Source organism: Acanthopagrus latus, chromosome 20, assembly GCF_904848185.1.
Source record: "Acanthopagrus latus isolate v.2019 chromosome 20, fAcaLat1.1, whole genome shotgun sequence".
Taxonomy (NCBI): Eukaryota; Metazoa; Chordata; class Actinopteri; order Spariformes; family Sparidae; genus Acanthopagrus; species Acanthopagrus latus.
This window is the reverse complement of record NC_051058.1, coordinates 10,385,686-10,397,787: the sequence shown is the minus strand read 5'-3', so window position 1 is coordinate 10,397,787 and position 12,102 is coordinate 10,385,686. Positions and strand designations below refer to the sequence as shown.

Genomic DNA, 12,102 nt, shown 5'->3' with positions numbered 1-12,102 from the left:
TCTTAAACCTGGTTTACTGAGGAAGGCTGGAGAAAAAAAAAAAGAAAATATAAACACAAATGTCTTTCATTCAGGAGCCAAAACAAATGGTCTCAATGTACACATCCAGGAAACAGAATGACTGTTTGCATTTCTCTATCTGTGTCGAACCTCGGTGTCTGCTTTCTCCTCCAGCCAAACCGAGCGAAATCCATTTTCGAAAGATTCTTCTATTAATTCCTAAATCAACATAAATTACATTTAATAAACCCCCCTGTTGGAATTATGCACACAAGTGATTATTCCTTTAAAATCTGTCCAAAGGGAAAAGAAAGATGACGAAGAAAAAGGAGGCCGAAAGAGTTCAAAGATGAAATATTCTCTTTAATTGCAAACATTATTAGTCATGCGCACGGCAAGATTTCTTATTTCAGACCCAAAAGCGTTCTTACATCAGTTGAAAACATGGAAAATTCATGAGTGACTATGTTAACCAAGGGCAAAATTATGGCGACGGATTTTTAAACACGATAATTGCCGTTTGTTTGTCTCCGAGTGCAGTTAAATCACCGGGTCTACAGTAGAAACAACACATCTGCCAGTCTGATGTGTTAATAACCTTTACATTTTTATCATCGGTCTCACTGGACAAGCTGATGTGCAATAACTGCACGTGTGTTACTGCATTTGTTGCAGTACGTTAAAGTCTGACAAAATAAAGAAGATAGTTTGGAATCAACATTTGTCTGTAATTCTAATCTAAAATGCCTATTATTATTATTAAAGGCTGGTGAAAATTTCAAGATAATGTAACCTGATGTCTTGTAGTAAACACATGTAAATAATAAGTAATTAAATGTAAACTGATCTGGATTGTAGCAACTGTTTTTTTATTCTTGACATTTCATCAGTTATTGGTGGCCTTGTTAATAATCTGTCAAATCACGAGCAGATGCGAGCTTGGTCGTGCTTCAGTTTAAGGAGCGTCTGTTTGACGTGGACTAGTAGAGAGCGCCACCTCATGGATACATGAGGCACAACAACGTTTTTCACGTGTACTTAAGTAGGGAACTGAAGTGCAAATGAAAGCTTAAATGTACACTCTTTCACCGTGCAACATCTCAGAGGCAAACATTGCACTTTCCACTCCATTGTACTTATCTGACAGCTAGTTACATTACAGATTGCAGCTGTTTACAGCCCTCCTGTCCAGTAAAGCATCTATCCCCATATGTGGTGTTGGTGAATTGGTTGTGCAGGGTTCCTGTGTGGGCTGAGAAAATTGTCCTACGTTTAAAGGGGCACTATGTAGTTTTGGTAGAGAAATTATAACTCAGACAGGTAATATTAACAATATCAATAAGGAAATAATATACATTAAGTAATCTTTATTTATCTCCATGACTGAAGACACAAGTTGTTCTCAGAGGGGAATAAGCTTGGATAAGTCTAAAGCTGAGAGCTGGCAGGGTCCGCCAAACATAAACAAAGTAGAGAGCAGAATTAAAGCGTGTTGTCCTTAAAGGTCAGTTTGTTTATTCAGTTTATTTGGTCGTAAAAATCACTCACTGAAGATACCATTTTTATTTTCTGATTAAAATTTCTTTCCTAAAACTACTTAGTGCACCTTTATGATAAACTAACTCCTACTTAAAAACCCTCCTGGATTAGTTGGAATATGTCATTTTTGTGGTTCTCACAGGACAGTGATGAGCTGTCATACATCTGATCATCTTATCGAACATGATGCATGGCTGTAAATTAAACGACCCAACAGGTTATATTGTAGTTAAATGAGTTCAACCTTTAACATCTAAAGCAGTAAAATGCAACATACACATTAGTGCACATCTCTTTAAGGCCCCTTCCTCCAAAAAAATATCCAGTTTATCTCTGATTCGTCGGCTCTCACACGCCTGAGCCAGCACTGCTAGCAACAACAGAGCAGCCGAGCTTCTGTGCCACGAGGTATGAAGTATGTAAATGCATGACATGGTGACATCTGTGACAGAATTCAAGGCGGGACTACTGATGAGATGTTTGGGGAGCATAGTTTTCTGTGGGAGAGGGGAGCGTCTGTCAGTGCGGACTTTGACCTTTATAACTTTTTAAGATCTTTTACATGCACAAGAACTTTTATAAATCACTGAAGGAAAGCAAAACAACTGAAAAAGCCTAAGAGGTCTCCTTTCAGTAAGGTTACGGAGGCGGGACTTTCACTTGTAATGGAGAATGTTCACAGTGTGGTACTTTTACTTCAGTAAAGGATCACAACAATCAAAGAATGAGGCTTTGACATACAAAAGAGTTACTGATGTAAAACAACTGACTTCTGTGTTCCACAAGCTGTTGGCTCTTGTTGCATTTTGCTGCTGAAAATAGTTAGTGGTTATAAAAGGGAGGATATTCAACCAAGCCCAGAAATACTGCTCCTTTCTACACTCTCTCAGATGATCACGACGTTCCTCATGCAATATTCAAACTGAGATTTGTGTACTTACATGGGCCCTAAAATGAAGCAACAGTGAATCTAAGAAAGACAACCACACATATCATCAGTCCGTCACACATCTCTAAGGCCTCGTCTCTCTCAGCAACCCACTCCACAGGGAGTCAGTCATCATCCACCACCATCACGTTCCCGTTCAGCTCATACTCCAGGGTGCCCCAGTCGAAGATGTTGCCCTTGGGGACCTTGTGCCCGTAATGCCAGGCCTGGATCATGCTCCTGGAGAGCACAAAGTCCCACATATTCAGATCGGTCACCTCTCCCACAAAGCTCTGCACGGCCTCCAAACCCCCCAGGTGTTTGTCCGGGTCCTGCCCCAGGAGGACGGTGCCATCTGGACGGATGGTGTGCCCCGGCTTGTAGACCTGGTAGGTGCTGCGTTTCCCCTCCACCCAGAAGGCAGCCAGGCCGGTGCGAGACTCCCAGGTGAGGCAGAGGCTGGTGCGGAAGGTGGTTAGGGGTGGCAGGTGGAAGAAGATGCCGTCACCGCTCATGTAGAAGGAGACGCGTCCATCCTTCTCACGCCACACGTTGAGCTCGTCGTAGTCGGCGGTGCGGTAGGCGAACAGGATGATCTGGCGCTCCTCCGGGAGTTCGGTGGCCACACGCATGCAGAGAGTGAAGGCCCTCAGCCCCATCTCCTTCTGTGGGATCAGGGCCACGAAGCTGAAGTCCGTCTCATAAGGAAAGACCAGGACTTTGTCGGTCAGACCCACTGGAACAACATAAACAAAAAAAAAAAGAATCTGTTCAAACTGAATATTGTCTACATCTAAAGTGGACCTCTCTGTATAAATACAAGTTAAATTACCATCTTTCTAAATTAAATGTGTTTTTTTTTAACTCATACCTTGGGTGGCTGAGGAGAACCCAAAGACACTAAGTACGACCACAGCAAACCTCACAGTGTTGACACTCTGCAAACACACACAAGACATCCGTTTTCGTCTCACAACATGAAGCCCCATCAGTCTCTGGACAAACAAAATACACCAGGGGCCGAAATATTTGAAAAAGTTAGAATAGGAAACAGCTTTTCTCACCATTTTGATGCGGGTTTGTCGCCCCTCGATGTTGCTAACTCAGTCCCACTCGCTCGTGTCCCGAGCCCAGTCCTCTTCCCTCCTAGCACAGGCCATGACGTCAGCTCTTCAGCCGATCCTCTGACAATAGGCCCGGTGTGTGAGGGCTCAGTGACACTGGGCTTTTCGTGTGACTGATGCGAACAGACACAATTTCACCTACCAGTACGTGTGTGTGTGTGTGTGTGTGTGTGTGTGTGTGTGTGTGTGTGTCCCTGTCACATGTTAGACAGTGTTGATCACTAGGGAGAACAACCATTTCAAGCCACATGTGAGGGATTTGTGAAGTTTAGTACTTAGAAGGCTCTACCATGAGTTGAACTTGAACGAGTAATTATGAGTGTTTGTATTAAAGGTGCAATATGTCATCATTTTAGTTGAAAACATTCAGAAATTACCTTCTTATTAATAAACTGTTAAGAAAGAACGTGAAGGAGACATAGCTTTTATGCTTTTCCCGACTGTTTCTGGATTTTTAAGGGTCAATACTAACAACATTGATATTTTTTTTAAAATTCTGATATATTAGCTGATATATAACATATATTACATTCCACATTTGTATACACACATTGCATAAAAAAACACTTGATATCTAGAACTTTGCTCTCAATGCATACAGGGTAGAACAGATTACTTATTGAATATGAACTATTTTCTTGTCAGCAACCTACTTTACATGATATGACACTTTCTTTTCACTTATTCGTTAAATTAAAAAATAAAAGCTTCAATAAACATTTTTAGTAGGGCGCATGTTATTCATTGCACTACAAAGCTGTTGCTTTGCTTTGTAGCATAGCTGCAAAATGATTTGGTCGGAAACCATTTGATTCCTGTCAACAGATTTCTGTGCAGCAGTACATTATTCATCACACCTGGAATCTCTTTAATGGCGATTCTGCGTCAAACACACAACCACAAACAAACTCAAAGTTCACGGTTTTAATGAGGACAAATGAAAACTGAACCAAGCATTTTATGTTATCAACATATCTACATTTAATACAGTTTCTCAAGCTCTAGGATATCTCAAGAATAAAAGAAACCCTAACTTTGTCAAGAAATAAAATCTGAGATACACAAGCAAAATTATTTACACTGCCTGCACCCCGGCACGCACCACCGACAGGCCCAGTTCATCACAGACACGCATTCAGCTGAAAAGAAAAAAAACCTGTAAACTAAATAGCGCTAAACTGAAAATGTGTGTTTTTTTTTTTTTTTTTTGCAGAGCATGCGAGAGAAACCAGCACGCGAAAACTTGGACTGAGGTATGGATGAGATAAGATGGTCGTAACTCTTCCAGCATATCTAACAGAGGATTCTGGTACAGCGATGCTAGCCATCCCTGCAACAAGACTTTCACGCTGATGGTCTGTTAAAATAAGCTGCTGCAACCACGTTCTTCATTACTGTGACACTGTGAGGAGAAGGTGCATTAAAATGAACAGCATCAAGGTGAGGCAAAGAAAGACTGCTATCCTCTTGCCCTTGCAAAAAGGAAAAAAAAAAGAAAGTTCACTTCATGCTTGATGTGAGCGTCCACAGTCATTCCAGGCGAACAGCACGAGCCAAACACGACGTCCAAGCACATTTTTGTTTCTATGATTGACACAGACAGCACGGACCATTCTTCAAAAAGCAGATTTAAGCATCAACCCACACACCTGGTGTCTATCAACACTCAAACATTTTCAATTAATATCCAGCAATGTGAAAACTTTTTGTTTTTTTTGTACGCAGCGGTCGTCTCCATTCATTTTCTGCATCCAGTTCAAGGCCGCTTTTCATGAAAACTGTGTAATTGTACTGATAAAAAACATTTTGAATTACTGTAGGTCAAGCCTAAACCTAAAGAGTACATTATGCATACATTCAAATTATTTAAATTGTCTGTTATGGGGTGTGATTGATATGCAAAGAGGGGAAAAAACCCAGCTATAATCTACTTAAATTCTTCCAGTATGTTGACATGTGGTGGGTGTGTTTGGAACGCCACTCAGAGGAGAAGACGGGACCCTCCGACTATGTTCCAACCATCGTCATGTAAAACTTTGCGGACGAACCTCATGGAGTACAGGTTTTTGGCATTTTAGGTCCCACTTCAGCAAAATGTACATTAAGAATTGGGCTCCGAGGTTTTGATGAAAAAAATGACCATGAATACTGGAGTAAATGCCAAACAAAAGGCCAATGTCTTAATGATTTCAACCACCGTGTGTAATCTTTTTATATTGGTGGCTTCTGTGAAATACTGGAGTGCAATGCTGATGCTTTCCAAGGATTGTGGCACTCAGAGAAAGATAGAGAGAGAGAGACAGAGAGAGAGAGAGAGAGAGAGATAAAATAGGGGGGGGAGCAAGAGAGACCTGAGAACGTGGCCCCTTATTTTGAGTAAAGAAAGGAGTCTGGCTTGAAAGACTAGGAACAGCATGATAGAGAGGAAACGAGGGAAGATAGAAAGAGCAGGATGAAGGAGGATTTAAAGGGAGCTGCGGGCCATGAACAACGAGCCTCGGGAGTTTGGAGCAGGAACGTTTTACAGCGAAGATAAAATGTGGGGAGGAAGAGGCAGACCGAGATACGTGGCTCCCGTTTTGGTAGTCCATAGTGTGGCTTTTCCCGCTTGTGTAAAGTACATATCCAGGCAAGGGGCGATCTGATCTCCATAGTCTCGTGTTGTCCAGGCTTCGTGTTGAGTATCGGGGGTATGATGGAGACATGGGAGGCAGGGGTCACTTCAATAGTCCTCCACCCAGCCGTTCTCCTGGATAAAGGCATCGATCACCTCCTTCATGGCCAGGTTCGGGATCAGCTGGTCCTGGGTCAGGGGACTCCTGGTGACTGGGTCGAAGTGGCCCACTCGCTGCAAAGAGAGAAGGTCATGTTAGCATCTGTGGGCGAGGCAAAATATTATGCAAATGAGCCATCTGTACAAACATTTTCGTCATTGTAATAAGACTCAAGGTCTCATCTATCTAAGCCCTTTGTGAAAACAACTGTAACAGAAGAGAAGAGAGATGTATTGATTTGCTTGGAAACCCACCTTCCATTTATATAGGAACAACATATTTTCCTTAGTTTGTTTCCTTTACTGAGGCTGTTAAGATTGTGGAAACCAGCGAGAAGCAAAACAAATTTTTAAAGTATCCAACTAAAAACCGTCCACCCCCTCCATTCACACCTTCCTTTCAAAATACATGAACGCACACTGTCTGACTACACAGACACAGGCTGGCCTGTAGCTCCCACCGGCCAGCTGGGAGATGAGTGTGAGCTGCTAGTTTGCTACTTTCATCTCTTCGCTTTCTTTTAGTCTAATACATGCCGAAATTAACGATTCTTGTAAATGCCAGAGTCATATCAACCAAAGCAGAATAGCTGTCAGGAATTTATCTCCAATAGTCCGAAAGAGCTGCCCGGCGCTTCAGTTACTGCTTGCTGCTGGAGGTGAGCTGATGAGGCTTTTACCTGTAGGTGCTCTTCGATGTCCTTCCGATCATAAGTGATTCCACTGGGTGTGATGCAGGGTTCCCTCATCAGCTCAAAACTGATCTTCCCACACAGATAATCTGGAATCTCCCGCTTCTGAAACAGACGACGGAACACAGCAATACTCACATCAGTGTAATGCAAGCGATACATGGATGTGATGTAAAAATTGCCACTGTAACGCTGTGACATGGCTTAAATCTTTTTCTGGTCTAACAGGCGTCGTTACAACTGACTGACAAACTCCTGGTTAGCAATCCTGCTCATGTTTTTTTTCCTCTAAAAACCACACGATCTAATCCAAATATTATTTAAATATTCTCTCAAAGCATTTATGCTTATCTAAAATGTTCTAATTGTTGAAATCAAGGTATATTGAAAAAGCATATTTTGTTCATCAGGATTTCCCAGCACCGCGCTGAACCCTTCTCACGTTCTGACACATACAGAGCGCTGACACCCTGTTGTCAGCCAGTGAGGTGTTATTACATGACAATTACCTCCGCTCCATCAACGACTATCTATAGACAAGCCACAAGCCCTGACGAACAAATGGTGATGGTTACCATAGAAATAGCTTGGGATGGAAATAGCACCTGTCTGTCTACAGGATAGTTGCAGTTCTCACATACCGCAGTCATTTATGGTAGCAGACAGGATGAACACACAACACAGGAGCAGTGGAAACAGTGCGAAATAAACAGAGACACATCTGAAATGAACCACCGTAACTGGACACTCATAACTGTGCTCCTGTCTGTTTCTCCTGTTGCTATGACCACGATAAGAGAAAAAGAAGATGGCGTGAAGTAGGTGTGCACTGTTAGCAAAGATGCGTCTGTGTCCTGTAATGGATGACCTATCAGGGATGCTTCCCTGCTTTCTGTAGAGTGCTTATGCCGGGACAAACTCTAGTCCAGTCTTCCTATACTAGGAATACATGGGTGTGGGATTAATGAATACAATTACATGCTACAACAAGTTAAATTGATCATAATGATATTAAGCACATTTTGTATACTCACTTTTCTTTTCTCATCCACTTGAGAGAAAAGCTCATCCATGTCCATTAGATACTTATCCTAAGTATAGTAAGGAAGAATCAGTTAGAATATAAAAAAATATGTCTGTTCATTAAAAACAATCAAGAAATGTGTAACACGTACATGTTTTGATGAAATCTTGGCAGCATCGCCTCCATTTTGATTGTCGTCCTGTTTCTCTTTGTATTCTTCTAGCTCTCTGCATAAGTACAAAGTTATGAGAAATTATCCCTCCATCAGGAACAAAATTAAAATGACGACTTGTTCATCAAAAGATCACCACCACACATGCATGCCGGATACGCGACTGCCACACCACGGCCCACCTCACCTTTCCTTCTCAGCCAGTATGAGTTTGGTCAGATAGGCGTGTAACTCGTTCTCCTGGTTGATGCGCTTCTCCTCAATGCTATTCCAGCGTTTCTTCTTGGCAATGCGCAAGGCGCTGGGGATGTCATCTCCAAAATTCAACCTCTGTTCTTTCGCCAGGTTATAAGCTGCAGAAGAAAAAACATTGGTGGTTTACCAACACGACGTGTTTCCTACAGTTTTCTTTCCTTCTGACATCCCTGGAGGACATGGCAACAATTTAAATGTTTAACACCTTTCATACTTTTCACTGTGGAATATTCTCTTTCAAAGATTTCAAGCCTGAAAAGCATGCTGTAATGCATCCCTGCGAACATATGCTGTGCCTCAGAGCGGTACAAATTACAAATCTAATAATCACAGTCAACATTTCGAAAAGGATGCGGCTGATTCCGCGACCAGCACTTTAACTCTGAGACGACTGACAGCAGAATGGGAGAACGACTGAATTTTAGACAAAAGAGACGCGTGAACTTCAGATGAGGAAATACACGACTAATATTATGCAACATATGAGCAGGCGTCCTCTACACGCCACAGCCAAACATTGCAAAAGTTTCCCCATGTTGCAGGATCCTGCTCTGACCTTTCTGCAGGTTGCCGATGGCCTCGTCGTAGTTCTCCAGCTCCAGGTGACACTGGCCCAGGAAGAAGTGGGCCTTCACTGACTGGCTGTCCAGCTCCAGCGCGTGCTTACAGTCGGCCAGAGCCTTGTCATGCTGCTGCAGCTTCACATGGCAGAGAGCCCTGTTGGTGTAGTACACTGCCACAGATGGGTTACGGTTCTGGGGGACAGGACGGACCAGAGAGCACACATGAACAGTAACGTTATGGCACTGTAGACATTTCAGGCGGAAATCCATCCTTTCCATCTACGCTATGAAGGCCATTATTATCTTGTAATGTGTTTTGATTAAGATATAAGGAATTTCTTTTACAAGGACTTCTACTCACAATAGCTTTACTGTAGCATGTAGCCGCCTCCTGGTACTTGCGGCAGAGGAACAGCCGGTTCCCCTGCTCCTTCAGCTCCTGCGCGGTGGAACTCTTCTCCGGGCTGCCGGCCATCTTCTCCACCGGCTCCGCGGGGCCCGCCTCGCCCTGCTTCCCTATCCTGTTCCCCGTCTCTTCGGCTGGCTAGCTGACAGGTTCAAGAATGCCCTGTCCCTCCTGGATCACACAAACCAGACCGGAGACACAGTTAATTCAACATTACGGCGTCCATTCACTGCAATGCGCCTGCGATGCGCGTCTTGGGGCGAATTAGGTCCAGTCCTCGTATGCCACCCAGAAAAGGCATCCGTGTTAATTCGCTGAGTGTGCAGCCAGCTCTGAAATTCAGCGAGGTGGCTAGACTGCCGGCGAATTAACTATTCATGTGACGGACATCGGTGGTGACTAAATGAGAGGCAGAGCTAGCGAGCCAGCCGTGAGGGAACATCACACACTCGCGGTCCATATCGTTAGCACAAGCCTTTTAAACTGTAACATTACACCGCTGGCATACAATGGTAGCTAAAGGTTGTAAACAAGTACCCCTGATATGACCATTCGTTTGCCAGTCAAGCATTTGAGATGTGGCTGATGCTTCAGCGAGAATGCAGACAACGTGACAATGTCGTTAACTTTATTGACCGGACAAACAGGAGATCGGTGATCAAATGTTAGCTAGTTAGCTGAGCTAGCATAGTAAGCTATGTTGTCGATGTTAACCCGGTGGTTGGCTAGAAAGAGCATAATGACTTAACAGTAGTCACAAAATTACACATTTAATCAGCAAGTGGTTAAGAAGTTAGGACTATGACTGTAATAGGCCACAGAAAGTCGTGTTGGCATTTATCTCAACATTTACCTGAAAGCCGCTCGGCAACCTCAGAAAACACAGATGAGCTAATGCTAGGTTAGCTTGTTTGCTACACAGCCCTTTGCTTTAAATTGTCACTACTTCCGAGCACATTAGGTTTTGATGCTGGGATCAGCGTCCTCACCGTATAGAAGGAATCTTACATCCAGGTGAAACAGGTTTTATATGATTTCATATCAAATCTTGATCGATAATTTTCGCCCCATCCGAGCTGTCTTGACAGGTTGTTGTTATGCTGACGTCAAACGCTTACGCGACGCCGACGGAAGCCGAAAGGACGTTTTCTGATTTTTTTTTTTTTTTTTTTTCCTGACAGAAATTATATGAAGTGAGCGAAATCAGGGGCAAATGTGTAAAACGTTGTTTGTTCATACAAATTTCAACCAATCAATGGTGAAATAAGTGAAAATACTCAAATATATATAAATAAGTATATATAAATAAAATACTATTTTAAACGTATGTTAAAGTCCTGCTGCCTTCAATTTCAGACAGCTACAAAGCATCGCCACAAAAAAGCGATTACCAGCAGATGGCGCTCTGTAATCAAATTTTTATACAACCGTCAAAACTCCCCATTATTTTTGCCGAGTGGAATAGATAATGTGGCTTATAATTATTTTGAGGAATGAGGAATTTTGAAGGAGTATCACCAATAAGCATCAGACTGATGAAAGAAACCCTGAAAAATTGGGATTACATTTTCCTGAATTCACAGTTTATTTGTGACTGACTGATACTGGCCCCTGGTATATGAGGATGATAGCATACACCAGAATGTTTTAAATACTTTATATCACAGATAACGATTTTTGGCCTGCAAACTCTCACACTTCATGGCAATTATCCGTCCATTTGTGGGAGGTATGCTCAGAGAAAAGGTCAGATTATGATCAAGAATTCAGTATTATAAGGGACATCCCACCCACAGAGAGACTGAGCCACACACAGACAGATCCATAGATGACCTTTATCAGCCTTCACAAAGACAAAAACATTCAAGTTTAGCCGAGGAGGAATTAGCAAGGTTGTGCCTGTGGACAGGGTCACTTTCATCCCAGCCTGTTGGGCCTCGCAGCGTGTGAAGATTAGGGCACATCCCCTGAGCAAACACACTGATAAATGTGTGAAGGGGGCCGTTGAGCCGCAGACCCACCAGCGCAGTGTGTCCCCAGCTGTGTTTACCCATCTCCGCCAGTCTGGTCCCCTGATCCCCCTAGAACACCCACCTACCCAATCAGCCCCCAGTCCCATTTTCTGTAAAAGTGGAGTTTTAGACCACAGAGGATGGACACACTAATGCTGCAAGTAAACTGTAATAAGTTACTATCAGCTTCTCAATTATTAGTGAAAAGGCAACCGGATGAAATCATAAACACAAGATGCACAGGGACAAACATCTTCGCTGGATTATTCTGATGATGTTATCACAGGCGTATTATTTGCAGACTGGGAAATGATTTAGTCACAGCAGCAGTGGGTCTGCAAAGAATATATACAGTGAAAATATACTATAAACAATAAACTATAATAATATATACAACAAAACAGTAGAGAGATCAGAGTTCTCATCATGGTTGTCATGACTATTGTGATTTCCGACAGCTCTTACTTGCATGTTTGCTAATTAGCACACACTACATGCTCTACAAACCTCTGTCACTCATTTTCACTCAAGTTCCTGCTCTGTCTGCTCCAGAACCTATGGACACTTGGATTGAAGATAATGTTCCTAAGAAAAAAAAAAGACATGAAAATCCA

General features: G+C 42.7%; 3 protein-coding genes across 5 annotated transcripts in view; all 3 read right to left on the bottom strand.

Moving 5' to 3' along the window:
• Nucleotides 1–367: 367 nt before the first annotated feature.
• On the bottom strand, nt 368–3,604 carry LOC119009321 (pentraxin fusion protein-like). Its single transcript, XM_037080440.1, has 3 exons — nt 3,532–3,604; nt 3,339–3,405; nt 368–3,203 (listed from the first exon to the last, which is right to left on the bottom strand). The coding sequence occupies exons 1-3, from the start codon at nt 3,532–3,534 to the stop codon at nt 2,593–2,595; spliced, it is 681 nt and encodes a 226-aa protein (XP_036936335.1). The 5' UTR covers nt 3,535–3,604; the 3' UTR covers nt 368–2,592.
• An 896-nt stretch (nt 3,605–4,500) lies between these two features.
• Nucleotides 4,501–12,072, bottom strand: stub1 (STIP1 homology and U-Box containing protein 1). 3 transcript variants are annotated; one of them, XM_037080869.1, is made up of 8 exons: nt 11,996–12,072; nt 9,432–9,647; nt 9,064–9,262; nt 8,440–8,605; nt 8,232–8,307; nt 8,091–8,147; nt 7,045–7,161; nt 4,501–6,439 (listed from the first exon to the last, which is right to left on the bottom strand). In XM_037080869.1, the coding sequence occupies exons 2-8, from the start codon at nt 9,543–9,545 to the stop codon at nt 6,314–6,316; spliced, it is 855 nt and encodes a 284-aa protein (XP_036936764.1). In that variant the 5' UTR covers nt 9,546–9,647; nt 11,996–12,072; the 3' UTR covers nt 4,501–6,313. The 3 variants fall into 3 exon arrangements, with proteins under 3 accessions (XP_036936764.1, XP_036936763.1, XP_036936765.1); XM_037080868.1 differs by lacking the exon at nt 11,996–12,072 and adding an exon at nt 10,466–10,618; XM_037080870.1 differs by lacking the exon at nt 11,996–12,072 and adding an exon at nt 10,330–10,444.
• ccdc78 (coiled-coil domain containing 78) overlaps nt 12,057–12,102 on the bottom strand; it is a 42,175-nt gene continuing 42,129 nt past the window's right edge. The window contains exon 14 of the mRNA XM_037080864.1: nt 12,057–12,073. Within this exon, the coding sequence (XP_036936759.1) occupies nt 12,072–12,073 (2 nt within the window). The 3' untranslated portion in view covers nt 12,057–12,071. The remainder of the gene's footprint in view (nt 12,074–12,102) is intronic.